Below are 22,113 nucleotides of genomic sequence, written 5' to 3' on the forward strand. Positions count from 1 at the left end.
AGTGGAAATTCATGACTATTTGCATGTTTTTATATACTCTACTTTAATACGACGGATACATTATTTAGTTTAGGTTCTATTTTTTTTTGTGCCATATTTCGATTTATTTGCTATTAGTTTATTACTGTGGCGTGGATTTGTGTATCATATACTTATCTTCTACTTATAAATAAATAAATAAATATATATATATATATATATATATATATATATATATATATATATATATATATAGATGGAGGGATGGGTATTTATGACGCCATATATGAACTGTTATGGTATAGTGATATATATATATATATATATATATATATATGATGTCATGTATGGACTGTCGATCTATTCGTTTTTATTCACCTGTTTTTCATTGTTTCGGTACATGTTCTTTAACTAGCTGTCGTTTAATTAAGCAAATATAAAAATAATTAGTTTCCGGTACATTTTGTATGTTTGTAATGATATGATGAGAAAGTTCTCAGGTGTGGCAGTTATTTGTTCACGAAATTTATCTTTTGAAATTATATATATATATATATATATATGTGTGTGTGTGTGTGTGTGTGTATGTGTGTAGGTGCGTATCGTTATTATTCTACATATATGTGTGTCGTGTGTATATATACGTGCTTACGGATGTAAAGCACTTGGGAACTGTTCCAAATCTCACTGAACTTTTGAATGCGGTTTACTAGTTGGCCACTTAGTCAGACCTTTTTATTTATATTTAGTTTCACTTTTCTCTTCATTGATACGATTCGGCAAAATTGATTTTAAAAGGAAAAATTTTTATTGAGAGTTCTAATAACCTCCACAACAAGTCACCTCACTTGATTGTTTGAAGAACTTTAATGTTTGCCTGTAATTAGGTTAGTAGTTAGTAATTAGTTTGTTTAAACTGAGTTGTTAGAGAGGTTTTTGACTTGTTTCTTTCTTGCTTGTGTAACTATGTAAGGTTGTTAGAGATAAGATAGACAGTTTGTGTGTTATGCGTGTGTGTGTGTTTGTGAATATATAAAAATAAAATAAATTATTCAATTGCCCTTAGTGACTCTTGCAAATGAAATGATGGATCTAGAAGACGAGAGTGGAGTTACATGTGCGGATTGTTCAACTTCAGAAACTGATTTTTGGGAAGAATTGTGTTTGCCCCTGGGCACGCGTGATTCGTCATCATCATCACAGGCAGTAAAAAAATACATCTGCTCAAAATGCTTCACAAAAAGAAAAAGTTCTACTCAGAAATATTCAGTTGATAGGGAAGTGCTTGAATCTTCATTGTCACAGTTGAGACTTTTACGAAGAAATAACCTCCTCCTAAAGCTAAACTCATCTAGCAAAACAGGCAAGCCAAAAATTCAACCTTTTTTGACTGTCATATTGAAATATTAACTTTTTACAGAACTTATTCTGGAAATTCAAAAACTACATATTTGCCGGTTAGTTTCTTGTACACAGCTGTAAATGTATCCAGCCTGTGCTCAACATTGATCTGTTGGCTTTTGTCCAAATGAACTTTAATTATTTGACTCCAATCTGTCTTGATTCTTATTCTTTTACCAACAATTTCAAAAGGAAGGCAAAGATTCTCCAGCATAGTATTATGCACCACGTTATAGCATTATAATACATAAAAATTAAACACACATATGTGGGTCGATATTAAACACACGCATATATATCTGTGTGTGTTTAACGTCTAGGTATAATAAATTCACTTATTATACACACATAGATAAATAATTAATATGTATAAACCATAATCTTGATTTCCTGAATATACTACCTTGGGGGAACTGGGTCTCTGGACGCTAAACGAAGATTGATTGATTGAATCATGATTTCAGGAATCTAAGCCTATGCTTACTTATAAATAGCATTACTATGTGGTCAAGAAAATGAAATTTCATCTTCAGGTAATGCCACCACTACTATAGCGGCAGCAGCAGCATTGAGATCAAACAGCAGCAACAACAGTAGTAGTAGTACTAACAGCAGTAGGAAGGGGTCCAACAATAAGTGTAAAGGAAGATGGAGGAATAATTTCACTAGAAATGTACTGTGTGGTGTATTATAGTATTTCTTTCTTGTTTTTAACTTGTCTTAAATTATATTATAATATAATGTATATTCCATTATATATGATTTATACACTAACCTTATATAACACTATATAATAATATATAATCCCATACAACTCTACATAACTACATAATACACATTCATATATATATATATATATATATATATATATATTCAATATATATACATATTAACAATGTATGTAACACTATATAACTATATATATTCAATATCTCTACATAACTATATATTTTTATTTTTTTTTATTTTTTTCATCATTTTAGAAGCCAGTGAAGGCGCCACCGGGTCCATCATACAGCAAAACATCTGAATATATATTCTATCAGGTCTCGCTCATTCCACCATTCATTCTCTCTCTCTCTCCCCTCTTTCTCTCTCCCTCTCTTTCTCTCTCTTTCTCTCTCTCTCTCTCTCTCTCTCTCTCTCTCTCTCTCTCTCTCTCTCTCTCTCTCTCTCTCTCTCTCTCTCTCTCTCTCTCTCTAGCTCTAGTGAATATGATGATATAATGTAATTAATTTTCACAATCAGACATTCTTTTATTCTATCAACCAGTCATTTTTTCATTCATTCGTTTATTCATTCATTCGTTTATTCCTTCATTCTTTCAACCATTATATCAACCGTTCATATTTGATTCACTCATTCGTCTCATCATACGTTTCTTCATTCGTTCATCCCTCCATTCTATCAGCAATTTATCTCTTTATTCATTCATTTCTCCGTTCATTTACTCACTAGGGTATGTACTGGCAGTCTGGGGACATAGTCTCTGTAGTTGACATAGAGGACAGAAATATTTACTATGGTCAGTTGAAGGGGTTCGTGCAGACAAAGTTTCTCGACAAGCTGGCCGTCCTCTCTTGGCTGCTGCCTAAAATTGAGAGATCAAGCGATAAATTCATTCTAGATGAATTCTATTTAGGTTTATTATCGTTACTACATTATTATTTCTGTTGTATCTGTTCGTTGTTGCAGCTGGTAGGGTATATTTACATATAATCTTCGCTTTCTCCACTTCTCCATATATATCAAACTATGACGCACGATTTGTATCTTGGGCGCCAAAAAGACGGCACCGAATGTATGAACCTGTTATGTCAGCTCATCATTTTCATACATACTGCTACGTACATATTAAAAGTTTGTTGCTACTCACATCACAGCCAACTAAAGTTTAGGTTCTATGCGTCATCTACGCTCCTGCCTTTGTTCTCCATCTAAAACTGTGCCGAAGTTTAAGCGTACTTGTGTGTACCAGTGGATGTTGATCATCGTCAGATTCTGCAGCCTACAAATGTTCATCACAGGATGAATATTTAAGCTCTTCGCTAGCATTATTTATGCGCCTGTCTTTCTTCTGCAACTGTATCTGAGCCATAGTTCCATTTCAACGCATCCGGGTTCTCTTGGAGTTATTATTATTACTATTATTCTCATTGTAATTATCGTTGAAATTGTATTATTAGGCTTCAACTTCGTATTGTGTTAATTTAATTTGATCGTGACAGATAGGGGAGAGTCGAGCACACTCGCCATGAGCTGTTTCGAGTTCGTCACTCACTGTCCATCTGATTATTATCTTCAGCAACAACAACAGCTGCTGCATCATCATTGCCAGTGTTGTAGTAGTAATAATAATAATAATAAAAGCAATAATAGTAATAATGATATTGTTGATAGTGATAACAGTAACATCAGCAATAATATTAATAACAAGAAGAAGAATATTCAGAACAACGACAGTGATGATGATGCTATTTGCAGCGACGTCATTACGTTTAAATCTAACACCAAAGATACAAATAACGATAATAACGTAAATAATAATAATATAAATAATAATAATAGTGCTGGGAGCAGAGCTAATAGGAGATTTTCAAAGGCCAAAAGAAAATTTTGCAGTAATGCAAATGATGATGATAATAATAAAAATAATAAAAACAACAATAATAATAATAACATCAACATTATTAATAGTAAAAACATAAAAAATAATAACGGCGACGATGATGATGATGATGGTGGTAAGAGGTATGACAAGAATGATGATTGCAATGATGATATGAACATCAGCATCAGTGAGAGTAAGAACAATGACAACAATAATAATAATAAGGACAATTGTAATAGGGTTAATAATAATAATAAGGTCAATAATAATAATAATAATAAGGTCAACAATAATAATAATAATGAGAACTACAGTAATAATAAAAATAGTGACGGCAATGATCTACTTGAAAATTCGAATTTAGCCTCTACTATTATTCATGTTATCAGTAAAGAGATGCAACAGAATTAAATATAGTATTAATACTTATTTTAATAGTAAGGAAAATATAAATTTTGTTCATACAATACTGTAAAAAAAGAATGTACCAATGGCTAACTCCATTCCGTTTTGTATTTCATTTCTTCAGTCAATATTTCATTTCTCTACTATTTTTATTATTTACTATCATTGATCGACAATTTTAACTCGGTTATTTGTAATGATCTATTATGATGGATTCGTCGTTTTGATGGATTCGTATTTTAGCATGTTCAAATAGTGAGCTAAAAGGTAGTAATTTGTGTCCGTGCATGTATAGAACTTCTAAACTTCTTCACATTGTACTGGGGTCCTTTTGAACTAAATTGTTGGCCTGGTTAAGGTTTAGTATATGTATGCATATATACAGTATTGCACATTAATTTTGTTCATACAATACTGTATAAAATATGGTATTCCAGTATATATATATAAATATATATGATTTAATACAAATATATAACAAAATATGTTTGATATAGCGGCTTAATATATGTATATATACATATATATATAATGTATATTTTAAATATGTGTGGGGTAAGGTATTTGTTCTGTATATATATATATATATATATGGGTTAAGGTACAGTTCAAGCATTATAAATAGAGGTTCACATTTAGTTGAGTCAGTCATATGATTTTGCCAGTCAGTTGTTGGATCAGCTGACCGGTTCGATCGGTTTTTTCTTTGTTAGGACTGATCAAAAGAGAGTATTTTTGCGTATTTGTCGTTCAGAATTTATTCTATTTTATAAGATTAGTGAGAATGATGGTCTCGAGTTTGTTAGCTTTGTCGTTGTTCCTGTTTGTGGGTGCCGGACTCTCGGTGGCCGATACCCCGGTGAGTTGCATGTACGAAGATATCAGAGGGAAGTGGGTGTTTTACGTTGGGAATGGTGGCTACGACAACAACATCAACTGCTCGACTATGGGCTAGTAGATCATTATTTTTTTCTCAATTGTGTAGTAAGTTCATAAAATTATCGTTCAAAATGTGATTGAAAATGATTATTATCATCTCTATTTTGATGTTTATTTACTTACATTTTACATGTTGATATTCTACAATTATTGTAATTATTATTTTATCAAGTTAATTATTAATAATGAAATAATTATTTTATAACAAAAGAATGATATGTAAAAAAGGTAAATGTGTAAAATGTAAGTGAAGTTTCAAAAATTTTGTTTCAAGTTTCATGATGCTTTTTTTTTATTTGCAATGATAAAGGAAAGATGGTTAAAATATCACAAATGTTATATTAATTTAAATTGAAAATTCACTCTAAAACTAATTTCTGTATTGTATTTTAATATTTTATTTAATTTATTATGAATATTTAAATAATAACATTTAATAATTGAGAATCAACCTCATCCAACCAATAACCCTAATCCAGGCCCAGTTAAGTACCAGTACAAATTAGAACTCAAGTACCCCAACATTGTCATTGATGAGTTCAACAACGAAGGAACTTGGACCATGATTTATGATGAGGTGAATAGGTATACATATTATATATTATAATATATTTATATAGAGAGTGAAAGAGAGAGAGAGAGAGAGTTTAAAAGAGGTTTATTAATTGGTATACATGTATTTTAATATAAATATATGTATGCATAATTGTTCGTTTGTGTGTGTTTCCTTATTTCATTTTCATCTAGCTTTAATAATAATATTTTCTTAGATGAGTAATTCTGTTAAATTTCTTATTTCAGAATTTTTTTTTTGGTTTTTTAAGCTAAATTAAACTCACTTTTTTACTTCCCACTCACTCCAATCCATCCTCTTCCCCATCTAACTACAAGGGCTTTGAAGTGACAATTCATAATCGAAAATTCTTTGCCTTCTCGAAATTCACTGGTAATATGTTCAACTCGACGAGCTTCTGCAACGAAACATTTCCTGGCTGGTCCCACGATGTCTTTGGCCGGGATTGGGCTTGTTATTACGGAAACAAAATGGCGGGGGATGCTGCTAAGTCATCAGAGAGTGGTGAACTGGCTGGCAGGTTGGTCGGTCGGTTGGTCAGTTTGGTTGATTGATTGATTTATTGATAAGTTGGTTGGTTAACGACGAAAATCAAAAAATAAATTCATGCAGTTTTACACTTTTTAAAATTAAAACTATCCATTTTTTCATTATTCACGAAATAAATTTTTGCTTAATTAAAAATTATCTATTTACAAGAGATTAAAGAATGTAAATAAATAATTTATTTTAATTATCAATTCGAAATTAATAATAATTTTTAGGACTCTATACCCTCCCAAATCAAACTCTCGCAAATTTTTGTTTATCCCGAGAGGAGAGAAATTATTTTCCCGCCAATCTAAAAATAGCCAGCCAGTGGGAGAACGTCTTTACAGGTCGGACCCGTCTATGATTGAAAAGATCAATTCTGATTCGTCGATACTCTGGTGGGCGGCGCCTTATGAGAAATTTGAAAAGATGACAGTGAATGACATGAAGTCTATAACTGGAGGGCATAATACTAAAAAATTGAGGTCATTGATCGGTTGACTGGCTGGTTAAGTGACTGATCGTTTGATTGACAGGTTGATCTGTCAGTTGGTTGGCTGGTTGAATGATCGATTGGTTGATTGACTGACTGATATTTATTGATTGATTGATTGACTGACTGACTGGTTGACATTTCTATAAACAATCACAGACCACCTAAGCTGAATAAGCAACCAAACACAAACGACAACAACATACCCGATCTGCCTGACAATTGGGATTGGAGGAATGTTAGTGGCGTTAATTACGTCACACCAGTAAGAAATCAAGGTTGATTGATTGATTGATTGGCTGATTGATTGGCTTATTGGTTGGCTGATTGATTGGTTGGTTGATTGGTTGATTGAAAGGCCGTCTATTTAGCCGAAAATGGTGTTCCAGTAGTTGTTAATGTAAATCATTATCATGCTTATATTTTACATGATTTTGTAACTATGAAATTTCGTCTTATTAATTTTAATTAGCTATTAAATTTATTAATATATGTTAATTTATGCACGTTTTTAGCGGTTTGTGGTAGTTGTTATGCTTTTTCCTCTGTTGGTATGTGTGAATCAAGGCTGGCCATTGCTACTGGCAACCAAGTCAAGGTCATATTCTCGCCTCAAGATATTTTAGACTGCAGTAGTTATTCTCAAGGTCTGTCAGTCAGATGGCTAAATGATTGGTTGGCTGGCTGGTTGGTTGGTTGACTTAATGATTGATTGATTGGTTGGCTAGCTGGTTGACTGATTGATTGATTGCGCGATTGGTTGGTTGATTTATCGACCGATTGGTTGGTTGATTTATCGACCGATTGGTTGATTGATTGAAAGAAAAATTCATCATAATTAATTAAGACGTGATTTGTTTATTCAGTTAATAAATAAATTTATTAGCTCTTAAATTTCTTTCTTTTTCGCTCCTTCTCTATCTGCACTAAATTAATCTTAAATGATCATCACATCACTGATTTCTCATTCATTACATCACTGATTCTTTAATCATGACGTCAACAGCTTGCGATGGCGGTTTCCCCTACTTAGTTGCAGGCAAATATGCCGAAGATTTTGGCCTGGTTGAAGAAAAGTGCAATCCGTACCAGGAATTCGAACGGGAGACGTGCGATAAAGTTGCGAGACAAAATTGCACTAAGTATTACTTCACTGGTTACCAATACATTGGCGGGTATTTTGGAGGGTAAGTTTTTTAATATTTTCAACAAAAAAAAATATAGTTATTTCTTATTGTATTATTCAGATATGTCAAAAGCAACGTTTATATTTCGCACAAATACGATGCGTTGTACTCTTTTCTTTCGCGTGCTCTGTGTTAGAATCTCTTTGGTTTCAAACCAAAGCACTGCAGATATGATCAGACAGACAGGCACTCTAATCACATCTACGTTTTCAGTTGATTCACATCAATTGAATGCACGCACGCACGCACACAGACACACATTTATTTTTTATTTTAAAATTAACGAAAGTTGCACGGAGCAATTAATGAGGGAGGCTCTAGTAAAGCATGGACCTATGTCAGTTGCATTCCAAGTATATGATGATTTTGTCCATTACAAAGGGGGCATCTATCACCACACAGGTTACTTGCTATCTGTTATATTGTCTGCTATATTATCTGTTATATTGTTAGATTTCTCGTTTTTATCTTCAATTACATCACAACCAATCAGGATTGTCGAACAGATTCATTCCATTTGAATGGTCCAATCACGCTGTCTTATTGGTCGGGTATGGACGTGATGAGAAGACGAAGACCAACTATTGGATAATTAAAAATAGCTGGGGTGAGGAGTGGGGAGAGAAGGGGTATTTTAGAATCAAGAGAGGAACCGATGAATGCGCCGTTGAATCCCTCGCATCCCAAACGTTCCCGATTTTTTAAAAATGAATTACAAAGGAAAACTTTTATTCATCAAAAACTATTTTTTTACAGTTTACCTACAAGTTACAACATTTATGTTTCGTCTATATATTCAAGCTGTAACTTTTTTGACTTTGATAAAGGTTTTATATCCCTTTATTCATAGTAAAATTTGTAATTTTTTCGATCTATATTCGACATATGCCGTCAATATTTACCATATTGGTGTTATGTGTGACGTGTGTATGTGTATCATGATTATTGTATTAAAGATCTTACTTAAAATTCGGTTAATGTTTGTTGGAATAGAGTTTTATATAATGTTTTATTATTCCAGGATTATTCCAGGAATTAGATTATTCAACCAAACTTCTTTGTTTGAATTATGATTTTGGAGTTATAAAATTGACATTCTTTAGAATTTTTATATTGAATAACAACATTAAATTAACCATAGTTTGGATTATGATTTTAGAGTTATAAATTTGACAATCCTAAGAATGCTTATATTGAATAGCACTAAATAAACAATAGTTTCTATGTGAAACATTAAAGTGGTAAATAATAAACGGTTTTGTCAGCCAGTGGTATAATCTATATCGTAAAAACTGTTTTGGATGCCTAATGCGCTATTTAGCAGCCTGTGTTGAAAAATATTAGGCGCTACAAAATTTATGTCATTTAAAAGTTAAGTTCTTTTTTTTTAATTTAAAAGGGTTAAATTTAAAATGCTGAAAGTTATTCTCAAAGCTTGTCATTTTTAGCTTAAAAATTTTCATTTTTGTTTGCGTGAGTTGAAAATTTTCAAGCAAACTAACTAAAAAGAAAAAACTGAAAAAGGGGTCAGTTGTTTTATTTATGTCTTTTAATTTTGACAAGTGACTGTTAGATTAGCCATTAGGATTAGAGGATTAGCACTAGATGACTAGAGTGTTAACTTGTTAAGTTTGTTATTAATTTACTAATCTTAAATTTTTAAAATTTAGTCTTTTAAAATTTAAATTGTAAGGCAACATTTTTTTTAACTTTTTGATTTGAATTTGAAATTCTTTCAGAATATATGTTTATTTAAATAATAATTATATTATAATAAAAAAATTATATATTATATTATGTTAATATCAAATTAATATAAAATAAATTCCCTAATGATGGCAGATGTCACGGGTGTCAAACTACAGTCACACTTTTTTTAACAGCAAAACGGTGAACAAATTTTTCAAAACTGGCCTCAATCAGTATTTTTCTTGTGTTAAAAATTCCTTAATATGTAGGAATATTAACAACAGAAATTGTCTCTTGCTAGTAGTTTCTTCTAAAGATAATTTATTACAGAGGAGGCCACTTTCCAGTCTTTCAACTTTTAATTATTTTTTTCTAAATCAATTGGTGACACATAACAACACCTCCAATGGCCAGTTAGTGACAGCAAATAGGCAGGTTGGGGTATCAGAGAGGTTATATTCATCATCAAAGGATGATTCACCTACTAAGAATCCATCCAAATTGCAGCAACATTCAGCTGACTCTTCTGATCTACCATCTGAAAAACAGTTGGAGAATGTGGAGAAGTTGATGAATTTAGAGGTTAGGGTGTCTGGGCCTAATTATGCATGGCAAATATAATATTTTGTAATATTCTCTTGTATTTGTGGGTTCAGTTGTTTGTTTGAATGAGGGTAAAATAAAATATAGATAGCACAGAGTTTGCTTCGACCATTTTTAATTAGGATCGTTGTATTAACTAATATAATTTTTTAATATGTATTTAATCTTTTTTTAAAACTTTTTCTTCAGTTAAGGACGCTGTTTGTATCGAGACATGAATATAGAATCTACACCAAAGATGTCGAGTTTGAAAATAAATGGAACCCTTCAGAGCCAGAGTCAACCAAGTTAGATTGATGTTATTGATTGATTGATTGATGGATTGATTATCTATCTTACCATTAGATATATTCAAACTATTATTAATAATTGTTGTTGCAATTATAGTAATGGTGGCAGTAGTAGTCGTAGTAGTTGTAGTAGGGTTTGGGTTAGGGTTATTAGTAGTATAAAATTTTAAAATATTTTTAAAATTTAAAGAATTTAAAAAAAAAATTTTTTGTCAGAGGCTTACTTAGGTACGCCATCCAACTGCTGAAAACCCGCCTTTGGATAAACCTACATTATCCCAAAATCCAGGTGCACATGCTCAGTTCGACGATTAACCCATCTCAGGGGCGTGTAAGAATTCGATGGAAAATTGACGTATTACAGCATTCTAAACTGTTTACCGTAAAGAGTGTTACGGCAAGTGGAATGAGGAAAGAGGCCAGTTTGTTATCTCAGTTCAGTTTTAGTTTTTTTTTTTATTTGTGATTGATTGACAGGTTGGTAAGTTCGTAAGTCCGTGATCGAATGTTTGATTGGTAGTTTGATTGATTGCTTAAATTGGTTTATCAATTTAATTGATTGATTGATTAATTAATTGATTGTATTTTATAATTTCCATATTTTTTTCCTATGAAAAAATTTTCAGGCACATTGAACTCCAGTCGACGTTTTACGTTAACAACAAGGGCTACGTCTACAAGCACAAACTGGAAAGGGTGAGATTTAAAAATAAATGAATAAATTATGTTAATTAGGCTCATAATAATAATAACTATTATTATAATTATTATTAGTGACGTCGTATTTAACTAATTTTGTTTCAATCTTCTCTCAGATTTTACCCGAAAGCGTTAAAGAAGATTGAGGTCCACGAACGGAGGCACACGCAGCAGCATTCTTCATTTCTCAAAGATAAATTTACTGTTTAATTAATTTGCACGATAGATTTGAATGCTGTTTCTGGGGTCAACGAAAAAAACGTGAAATCCGTATAGAGAGAGAGAAGGGATTTTATCTATTTGCGAATTTTATTCTTCATTTCTCAAAGATAAATTTACTGTTTAATTAATTTGCACGATAGATTTGAATGCTGTTTCTGGGGTCAACGAAAAAAACGTGAAATCCGTATAGAGAGAGAGAAGGGATTTTATCTATTTGCGAATTTTTTGAGACGACCTTAGGTCCGGTGATTAAATTGGTGATAATAAATAATGATGATGGTGATGAAAATGATTATAATAAATGATCATGAGAAGATTAAATGATGATGATGGTGATGATGAAACTGATGATAATAAATGATAATGATGACTTACATACATACACGTACACACATACAGACTTATATACACGTGCCTGGCAGAAATTTAGTGAAAAACACCAGGAGAGCCCTAACTTTATTTCAAAAATAACAAAATAAAAATAAATTAATTACACTAAAAAATAAGATTACACAGTACCAAGATCTTTATGACTTATAAAAGAAAAAAATCTTTTTTAAAATATTTAATTTCAAATAATACTATTTCGGCATTTTATAAGATAGATCAGTCTTCTATCTATTCTTTCATTCATTCACTCGCACATTCGATCAATCTTTTTCATCGTTTCATTGGTTAATACACTTAATCAATCGATCATTCATTTACTCATTCATTCATTAATCTTTTTCTTTCTCTCTCTCTCTCTCTCTCTCTCACTATTTTTATACTTATACAGTAATTTAAATGCAAAAACAGATAAATAATGATAAATGAAATAAGTATATATATATATATATATACATAATATGAACAACTTCAAAGAATTGAACTTAACTAATACACAGACGCGCACAAACACACACACACACTCACATATATATATATATATATATATATATATACAATTTATAAGTAAATGAAAGAACTTAAAAGAACAATATTTATCATGTAAGAAGGTTACTGAATAGAAATATATGATAAATGTCTATGTATGTGTACATGTTTTATTGATGTACATTGTTGACAAGTTGACAATATATGTATAGATATATATATAAATGTGTATACACATTCTATAAGCGTCAATCAATCTATCTTTCTTTTACTCGTTCATCCATCCATCCGTTCATTTATTCAATCGATTGTTTTTTCAATCAATCAAGACTGATCAGCAGGTAAAAAAAACAATAAAACATCTGAATAAATGATTCAATCGATAACTCATTCAATCAATCGATCAATCAATCGACCAATCACTCATTCATTCATTCATTTATTCAATCGATTAATCAATTAGTCAATCATCTATCTATTCAAACATTCAGACACTCAGTAACAAATAGGCTTAACAAATATCTATGTATTAAGATATGTTTGACGGGCGAGTCTGTTGACGTTATAAACTCAATTAAACATCAATCAACCAACCAATGAATCAATCAATTATTCAATCAGTTATTCAATCTTTCAATCAATCTTTCAATCAATTAATCGATCGATCAGTAATTCATTTCATCAATCAAGAATAATAATTATGCAAAACGATAAACTCTTTATGTAAAATCTTTTTTTAATGTTGTCTTCTTTGACTTCTTTTACTACTACCACTACTACTACTACTACTACTACTACTACTGCCACTACTACTGCTACTACTACCACTACTACTGCTACTACTACCACTACTACTATTACTGCTACTACCACCACTACTGCTACCACTACTACTACTACTACTACCACCACTACTGCTACTACTACTACTACTACTCCTTCTTATCTTTCCTTTTGAGTGCTGCAACAGGGACCTTCCCAACGATATTTTTGGTTGTATCGACAACAACCTCCCCAGCGCTATAACCTTTTGACGCCACCCACTTCACCCCTCCGTACCCCAATCCGAACGCCCCCGATATCACCCCCGTCGTCGAGTTTACCAGACCGGAGGATAGTCGCCAGACATAACCGCCATTTTGTTGCTGTTGTTGATCTTGTTGGGTTGGAGTTTCTGTATTTGTTGTCGTCTGCTGTTGTTGCTGTTCATCTGATTGGTTGGGAATTTTTTTCACGGGAGGAGTTATTATAATTAGTGACTGTGATTAGAGAGTTGGTGGATGATAGTAATGTAAAGTTAATTTGATTTAATTTGGAAATATTTTATTTTTGTATGAAAAAAGTTTCTTTGACATTTTCCATTACAACTTTTCGCTGAATATAGGAATATAAGATTGCATTAAATAATCTGTATTATGGATTGTTATTTAGCTAGAATTTGTCATATCAATATTATTAAATAAATTAATTATGTGTGTGCGTGTGTGTATGTGTGATATATGTCTTTAAACATTAACTAGGTATGAGTGTATGTATATGTGTGTGTAGCACAAAAGCATGTATGTGCATGTATATGTGTGTGTTTGAGTATGTGTGTTTATGTGTGTGTATACGTGTATGTGTGTGTTTGTTTTGTTTTTTTTGGCACAATCCAGTTAGTTTTAACCTTCAAAAGATCTATAAGATGAGGATGATGAAGTTAAATTTTCTTTTTCATGGCTCTCTGCTGCTGAATAACCATCATATTTGTGCTGGTTGGAAAAAATTTATCATCATATGGAATTATAGATTATTATTTATTGGGTAAAATAATAAAGATCATTTATCAGATGAATCGGTATTGTATATTAATTAAGATTCCTGGGAATGCTGCAATAACACAACCTAGTTTATTTGACACTGATCGCAGGATTGCATAAATAAATAAAATCATATTCATTTTATTTTATATATTCATGTAAGTAACAACTTTTAACTTATTCAACCATTTTTAAAAGCTTCAACATTTGTAGCTATAGCATTATAATAACAATGATTGAATAAAAAACAATAAGCTTGCTACATAGAGAGCTGTTAAATTAAAATAAAATTATAACTATAAGTTTGCCAATGTCCTGAAAGGATGAGACAAGAGAGAGAAAAAGTAAGAGGGTGAGGGTTAGAGAGGTTAGATTCGTGGCATTGGCTTCCAACTGAGACGCAAAAAGACGTGTACACGATGACAAATTAATATTAATTAAATCCACACATGAACACAACAGTTAAAATAATCTCCAAAAACTGGCAAAAGACAAAAAATTTCTCTAACCGAATGAAGTTTAGTGACGGATGAAGATCTATGATCGAGCATTTTCATTCAAATTCAAGATATTTCAATTAAAAAGTTATCAAATTCGCAAATTTAGACCACGAATCCACTACAAAACGAACTTATCTTCTGGAAGACGGTCGACGTGGCTTACTTTATATTGTGTGTGTATGTTTTATCTTAAGCAATAGAATTATATATATATATATATATATATATATATATATATAACAGTAAGTATATTAGTGTATGTATAATATAAAACTAGTGCAGGTCGTCATCAACGACGCACATACACCTTATAAGTGAATTAATTAAAAATAGCGTGAACTTTAAGCAGACGGTAGTTAGAGTATTAATTTTTTATGGATAATGCATTTTAGAATTTATATTTGGCCTTAAAATGTGATGTTAGAGGCGCAAAATGAAGTTTTTGACCGTCAAAATGTACGGTAAAAATGATACTCAGATGTAAATATACAGCTGTGATGAAAGAACTTATACAGATGTTGACGATTTATTTAAAATTATTTTTAAAATTACTAACTAATGTTAATATCAAAAATATCTAAAATTACTATTATTTCTTTCAAATTTTCATTTATTTAATTATTTTCTATTTAAATATTTATCTAAAACATTGGGTTTTAGAACGTTTTTGGTAATCAAGTTAAATCCACTGAATGACATTAATAAAAAATTGATTTAAATGGTTTAAAATTTACCAATTCTAAATATTCAAATGTAAAATGATAGAAAAAAGCTATTTGAATGCAAATTCGGCAAAATTCATTAGCTTATGTGCGGTTTCATTTCACAAAACTATTTTAACAAGACTAACTATATCTAATATTATATTATATAATCATGCATATAATATCTTATTTCATCAAAACTCTCAGCAAATTACTTTTTTCCTTATCCTACCAAACAATTTAAATCGGAGAATTAAAACATTACTGCTAACAACTATTGAAAAAGAAACCTCTTTAACTTTAATAGATTTTTTCACTAAATTTAATGAAATCGAGGATGTAAGATGATAATTTAAAATCAAATATTAATTAGAGCGCACCTCGTCCATCCATTTTGTATTTTTATTGACTTTAATTTCCCCAGCCAATGGGAAGGCGGCTGTGACGTCACAGCTAGTAGTTGGTATATAAAGCAGAAAATAACAAGCAAAATGTTAGGCCATAAAAATTTCAAAGATGGCGTATCGTTGAGTTTTGTTTTTTATAAATCTTCATTGAAATGTTTACGAAATCTGTCCTACTGCTCTATAATCGTCCGATTGACGGATTTATATGAATTGGGCTGGCTGTACGGATTTTAAAAATGTAATTTTATCATAGGTTTAATCGAAAATTGACGTTATGTTTTAAAAATTAGTTTATGTAATTTTTAGAGTGTGGATGTAGAAATTTATTTTATTTAATTCGTTTTTAAAGACAATTTCTCGTTTCAAAGATCAAATAATCCATTTTAGATTTATTTTCCCCAATCATTCTATGCACTATTTTTATTCAGTTTAATGGGGCAAGCAAAATAACTTCCAATATCCATATCCAGTTTAACTTTTCTTTGATGATTTTATTTTTGATCTATCTATCTATATTTTTGAAAAAAATAACATACTTTTAATAAAAACATTGGATATATTTATTGCTTTATTTATGGTTTTTGTTTGTAACTAACCAGAGCCATTTTTTAAGATTTTTACTAACAATTTTTAGTTATAAACATTGAACTAATTTGATAATATCTGGTTGCCTAAATTAGTGGCCGCCATATCACAAACTTTTAACCATTAATGCCTAAATCGATAGTTAATTCTTCTGCGGAAGTTATTACAGTCGATGGTAAACCCGCACAACAGCACCCACCACTTTCCTCCTCCTATACGTCGATGGACTTGTCCCCACTGAGTAACAACACGCAGCCCTCGCCAAAGGATAGTGGGGTAGATGTGAGCTCACCAACCCACCGAGATGAGGATGCATATTTTGGCAGTCCCCAAGTGACAAACAACAATAATAACAGCATCAGCAATTGCAGTAATAACATTATTAGTAATAATAATTCAGTCAAAGTTTGTAGTGTTGTTAACGAAAACAGAATGCCTGCTGAAAACATTAACAAAAATGATGTTAAGGCAGCCTCTCGTGATGATGTTACCAAAGATGCTGCATGTTTTAATTCGGGGGTTTTAAATTTTGCAGCCAAAGGAAAAATTGAAAGTGATGGAGTGGTAAATAATTTCACTACCAAAACCAAATTAGTGAATGGTCTTAATAGTAATATAACTAAAGTTACTAAATCAAAGTTTTACAGCACTGACAGAAAGAAACATTTAAGCTTAGGCGAAATTCAGGAGAGGGAGTTCAGAAAGATCATTGCGTTGGATGATAAAGATCGAAAACATAAAAACAGCAGCCATACGACAGTTGCAAAGTCAATTTCTCGTCAGAGTTCTACAAAATCAAACAGCTCTACCACTTCAGTCACAAACTGCAATCTACATACTGGTGCCAAGAAGAGCTTATCAATGTCGTGCACTGATATAACCACTACAACAACAACAACAGCAGTAGCTACAACCACCAATACTACTTCTATTTCAAACTCCATCTCAAAGACATCATCAAAGGTAACAAAAGTTAAAAAAGTAAAAATGGAACTTGTAAAAAATAATTATGCCATTGCTCCCATAGAAGAGAAAAAAGTTGGATTTGTTATAAAGTTAAAGAGACAAGAAACAACAACCATTGGTAAATCTGCAACTGCCGTTATAACCACAACGACAACAACCACAATGACATCAACAACAACTGTCACAGCAGCAGTTTCGTTGTCTAACCAAAAACAAAAACGAGGTCCCACTGGCAACAAAAACGTTAGTGAAGTCAGTGAAATGTCCCCAACTGAAGCCAAATTATCTACGTTGAACTCAGTAAGCTTGACAACAGCATCAGCGCTAACAAAACATCCATCAGCCACAGCAAAACTTACAACAGTAGCATCACTAATCACCAACAACAGTAGCAACACAAACGAAACAACGTCATCAACAACCAACAACAACAAACGAAAAGCTAAAAGTGAATCTAGATCAAGAGCCAAAAAGCTCCACAACAACAACAACAGTAGTAAAAAAACAGCAACCACTAACAAATTTGAAAATCAATCAAACAGCAACTGCAGCAACGACAAAGTTTGTCTAACCAACCAAATAAAATTAGGTGGATCTGATTTAGGCAGAGGAGGTCCAGGGCTGGGCGCCTCTGGTGATTCACCTAAAATGCCAGAACTGCAAATGGAGACACCTTTCATTTCTTCTCCCATGTCTGATTCTGGGCTACAGAACAACAACATCAACAACGCTAACAATTTGCCACCTAAATTTAATACACTTAATGATAATTCGAATAGTAATAACAATAATTTAAATAACAACAATAACAATAATAATAACCACCATATTAGTTTCAACTACCACAACAGAATTAATAATTTTTTCAGTAATATCACTAATTCTAGCAGCCAACACTATGATTATGTGATAGGTGATAGTAATAATATTAATAATAATAATAATAGTAACAACAACAATAATAATAATAATAATGTTGGTAGTGGCTTCAATCCTGTTAATTATGCTAATAATTACAATATCAGTAGTGGTAATAATGATGGTGATACGAATTCCCATAGAAATAGTAGTGGTACTTCTACTATTAATGAATACAATACGCCACTATTGTCATCCTCATCATCATTTTCACCATCATCATCATTGCCAATGAAGATGTCTCCATATTTTCCAACAGCATCATCATCATGTTTTCCAGGTGTTTCTACGACAATAGCAACAGCATCAACGTCGTCTTTTTCTACATTCTCCCCGATGTCATCAACATTTTTCCAGGCGTCAATATTTCAACCTCAACTGATAACAATGCCTAAAAGGTTGAAATGTCGATTAGGCAATAGTGTTATAACTAAAACTTTACCGAATTTTGTTGTTGGGAGTGCTCCAGCAACATTTTTGCCAGGTAATTTTACAACTACTGCCAATCCTACTAGCAGTGATAATAATGCTGTATGTGCTGTTGGTTTCAATAGCCATTGTCCTAGTACTTACAACAACAATGTTTTTAGCAGCTGCAACGTCACTAACTACAACAACATCAACATCAGTAACATAGCCAACAACAGCAACAACAACATAAGTAACATTGCCAACAACAGCAACAACATTTGCAACAACAACAGCAATGATGCAGTTTTCAATTTTCATGACAACTTAAACACAGCCAACAGTACAATATCACATCACAATAATAACTACTATAGCAACAATAATAACGACAATAGCAGTAATAGTAATAATAATAGTAATAATAACTTTTGCCCCATTGTTGGTTATGATAACAATAGCATTAATTCTAGAACATTAGATATACCTGATACATCTGATTTACACCTAGCAACAAAATCAGTGCCATCAACGTTGACCACATCATCATCATCAGTACCAACATCTTCAACACCAACATCATCATCAGCATCAACAACAACAACAGCAACGACGTCGTCATCATCACCGTCAACAACTACTACTACTACAACAGCAAAGAATTCTGTAAAATCAAAAAGTAACAAAAAACCTCAGAAATCGTCAGAAAATTATTTATCTGTTAAGAGTGTTACCGGTTTAAAAATAAAACTTTTGAAGCCAAAGACAACACCACTCCTTATGGCAACCACTACCATTGCCACTACTACTACTACTACCATTTCAACTGCTACTATCGTTACTACTACTACTACATGTACCTCTGATAGTAATACTGCTACATCTAGCATACACAACAACACCAGTAGCAAGGATGATACCTGTAACGTTGTTGATAGCATTTATAATGATGGAATGTCGCACCCGTCACCTAAACTTTCATCAAAATCAACATCAGCAGCTGTAGCGGTTGGAGCAGCGACATCAACAGTTGAAGCAGCAGTAGCATCAGAGTCACCATTTTTTGGCCCATCATTACCTACACTGGGTGAAATGATGATAATGACGTCTGCAACAGCAACGACTCCATCCGTATCTGCAACAATCAAACCATCGTCACCCTTTCATGATGGTGACGGTGGGGGTCATTCTAGTATTAGTAGTAGTAGTAGTAGTAGTAACAATAATAATAATAATGATAATAGAATTGAGAGTAAATTCAATGGTGTTTCTCCTGCGAGTGATTTAGACAACCAACATCGCAGCAGTTTCCAACATTTTCAGCAGCAGCGGCAACCGTTTTCAAGTGCAGATTTTCAGGCACAACAGCAACAAAACCAGCTACAACCACCGCAACTACAACAACAGTATCAGAACCAACAGCAGTACCAGCATTACCACAGCGGCCGTCATCAACAATCGGAAGGACCGAATCAAAACCGGCAACAACATCTGCAACAGCAGCAGCAGCAACAACTTTTTAATATGCTGCAGAGTTCACTACAACCTCATTGCCTGCAACCATTTCAACAACAACAACAAAATCAACAGTTTTATCTTGATCAACAACAAAACTTGCAACAACAACAACAGCAGCAGCAAAATTTAGACCAATGCCATCAAACCTTGTTAAATCCACATCAGCAGCAAAATTTGTGTTCTTCACATCAACAACATCAACAGCCACAAAAGCATGAAGTGCACCAGCTGCAAATTTGCAAAATAGTCAAAGAAAAATGTGTTGTAATGCCAGATGGTAGAACAAAAAGATTAAAACTAAAATTAGCCCTGCCACCATTACCACCACCACCATCATTTTCATCATCATCACTTTCGTCATCATCATCATCATCGTTGTTTTCCACCTTTTCTTCGTCTCCACTTCAGACGTTTCCACCATTACAAGCAGCTCCAAGAATGCCAGAAGCAAATTTTACTGCAGATTACCTTATGTTGTCATCATCATCGTCATCGTCTTATTCATCATCACCATCATCGTCGTCGTCTTATTCATCATCATTATTATCTTACTCATCATCGTCGTCGTCATCATCGCCGTTCTTGACGTTGTCGTCATCTTTATCGTTATCATCTTCGAGGTCATCTTTACCTATTTGCTCAATTAACTCAGGTTCACCATTCAACAGTAAGAATAATAACAACAACAACAATAATAATAATAATAATAATAATTACCCTAACTCTAACCACAATAATAATAATAATAACAATAGCACCACCGCCACCAACAACCACAACAACTGCAATGATATTATCAATTTCCAACATTTGGCCAGTACATTCGATGATGATCGTCACAAGTTTCTGTCCCAGCACAAACAAAGTGATCATCTCAATCAGATTAATCCGAATCACCTCTACAACAAAAATAATAATAATAATAATAATGATAGTGCTGGTAATAGTAGCGACAATTTTCATCATTATCAGGATTATGGCCAGCTGCAGTACAGTTCAGAGCTATTGAATTTAAATAAAAAATATGATGTGGTTGATAATAGAGATGATGATGACGATAATAGAGATGATGATGGTGTCTCTAGTGACTACAGTAATCACAAACAGATATCGTTATCATCATCTACGCAGCAGTCCTTATCAGTAAAGATGTCGTCGTCATCACCACCATTATCATTATTATCACCCCATAGACAAATAAGAAGGAGTGATGATGCTTATGCTTATGATAATGATGACAATCATCATCATCGTAATCATAGTATTTCCAAAAAGTTCCTTAATAATTTTAAGCCAGTTAGCAATGAATTGGTACAAGGACAGCACAACCAACATCATCATCATCATCACCACGCTCCTCCTCCTCCTCCTCCTCATCATCATAATTCTTTTAATCATTCTCCTAATCATCATCAGCTGCAACAACAACAAAATCATAACATTATTTATAATAACTCATCAACAAACTCCTCTTATAATGATAATGATGGTGATAATAATAGTAATAATAATAACTATAAGTGCAATTTAGCGTTACCAACATCACAGCTACTAAGTATGCCCTCACCATCATTCTCATTACCATCATCATTCTCATCATCATCGTCATCATCATTCTTATCATCATCTTCGTCGTTGTTTGTCCCGATTCCTTTGTGCCTGTCTGATAATTCAATAAATATTACTGATAGTAGTAGTAGAAATAATAATAATAATAATAATAATAGTAGTAGTAGTAGTAGATCTAAGAAGATCAATTTCAGTATAGAGAGCATTTTCTCCAGGATAAAGACAAAAATAAACACAACA

General features: G+C 32.3%; 7 protein-coding genes across 7 annotated transcripts in view; 5 read left to right on the forward strand and 2 right to left on the reverse strand.

Annotated features, from left to right (window-relative positions):
* Nucleotides 1-1,065: 1,065 nt before the first annotated feature.
* HELRODRAFT_183757 (hypothetical protein) lies at nt 1,066-1,389 on the forward strand (the record flags this gene model as incomplete). The annotated part of the gene is made up of 1 exon (XM_009013339.1): nt 1,066-1,389. One exon carries the CDS (start codon nt 1,066-1,068, stop codon nt 1,387-1,389), a length of 324 nt encoding a protein of 107 aa, XP_009011587.1.
* A 13-nt stretch (nt 1,390-1,402) lies between these two features.
* On the reverse strand, nt 1,403-1,606 carry HELRODRAFT_91952 (hypothetical protein; the record flags this gene model as incomplete). Its single annotated transcript, XM_009013340.1, has 1 exon — nt 1,403-1,606. A coding segment is annotated over one exon (204 nt), but the record flags the coding sequence as incomplete, so codon positions are not given.
* A 1,235-nt stretch (nt 1,607-2,841) lies between these two features.
* HELRODRAFT_183758 (hypothetical protein) lies at nt 2,842-4,402 on the forward strand (the record flags this gene model as incomplete). Its single annotated transcript, XM_009013341.1, has 2 exons — nt 2,842-3,022; nt 3,609-4,402. 2 exons carry the CDS (start codon nt 2,842-2,844, stop codon nt 4,400-4,402), a joined length of 975 nt encoding a protein of 324 aa, XP_009011589.1.
* Nucleotides 4,403-5,183: 781 nt separating this feature from the next.
* On the forward strand, nt 5,184-8,825 carry HELRODRAFT_91967 (hypothetical protein; the record flags this gene model as incomplete). The annotated part of the gene is made up of 10 exons (XM_009013342.1): nt 5,184-5,350; nt 5,584-5,608; nt 5,832-5,912; nt 6,227-6,429; nt 6,761-6,925; nt 7,093-7,211; nt 7,449-7,580; nt 7,940-8,120; nt 8,410-8,522; nt 8,614-8,825. The coding sequence occupies 10 exons, from the start codon at nt 5,184-5,186 to the stop codon at nt 8,823-8,825; spliced, it is 1,398 nt and encodes a 465-aa protein (XP_009011590.1).
* A 1,390-nt stretch (nt 8,826-10,215) lies between these two features.
* HELRODRAFT_183760 (hypothetical protein) lies at nt 10,216-12,094 on the forward strand (the record flags this gene model as incomplete). The annotated part of the gene is made up of 5 exons (XM_009013343.1): nt 10,216-10,222; nt 10,327-10,391; nt 10,602-10,699; nt 11,329-11,398; nt 12,023-12,094. The coding sequence occupies 5 exons, from the start codon at nt 10,216-10,218 to the stop codon at nt 12,092-12,094; spliced, it is 312 nt and encodes a 103-aa protein (XP_009011591.1).
* A 1,337-nt stretch (nt 12,095-13,431) lies between these two features.
* Nucleotides 13,432-14,849, reverse strand: HELRODRAFT_183761 (hypothetical protein; the record flags this gene model as incomplete). The annotated part of the gene is made up of 3 exons (XM_009013344.1): nt 13,432-13,709; nt 14,166-14,250; nt 14,808-14,849. 3 exons carry the CDS (start codon nt 14,847-14,849, stop codon nt 13,432-13,434), a joined length of 405 nt encoding a protein of 134 aa, XP_009011592.1.
* Nucleotides 14,850-16,023: 1,174 nt separating this feature from the next.
* Nucleotides 16,024-22,113, forward strand: part of HELRODRAFT_194964 (hypothetical protein) — a 10,076-nt gene continuing 3,986 nt past the window's right edge. The window contains exon 1 of the mRNA XM_009013345.1: nt 16,024-21,600. Coding sequence (XP_009011593.1) covers nt 16,621-21,600 — 4,980 coding nt within the window. The 5' untranslated portion in view covers nt 16,024-16,620. The remainder of the gene's footprint in view (nt 21,601-22,113) is intronic.

Source organism: Helobdella robusta, assembly GCF_000326865.2.
Source record: "Helobdella robusta unplaced genomic scaffold HELROscaffold_118, whole genome shotgun sequence".
NCBI lineage: Eukaryota > Metazoa > Annelida > Clitellata > Rhynchobdellida > Glossiphoniidae > Helobdella > Helobdella robusta.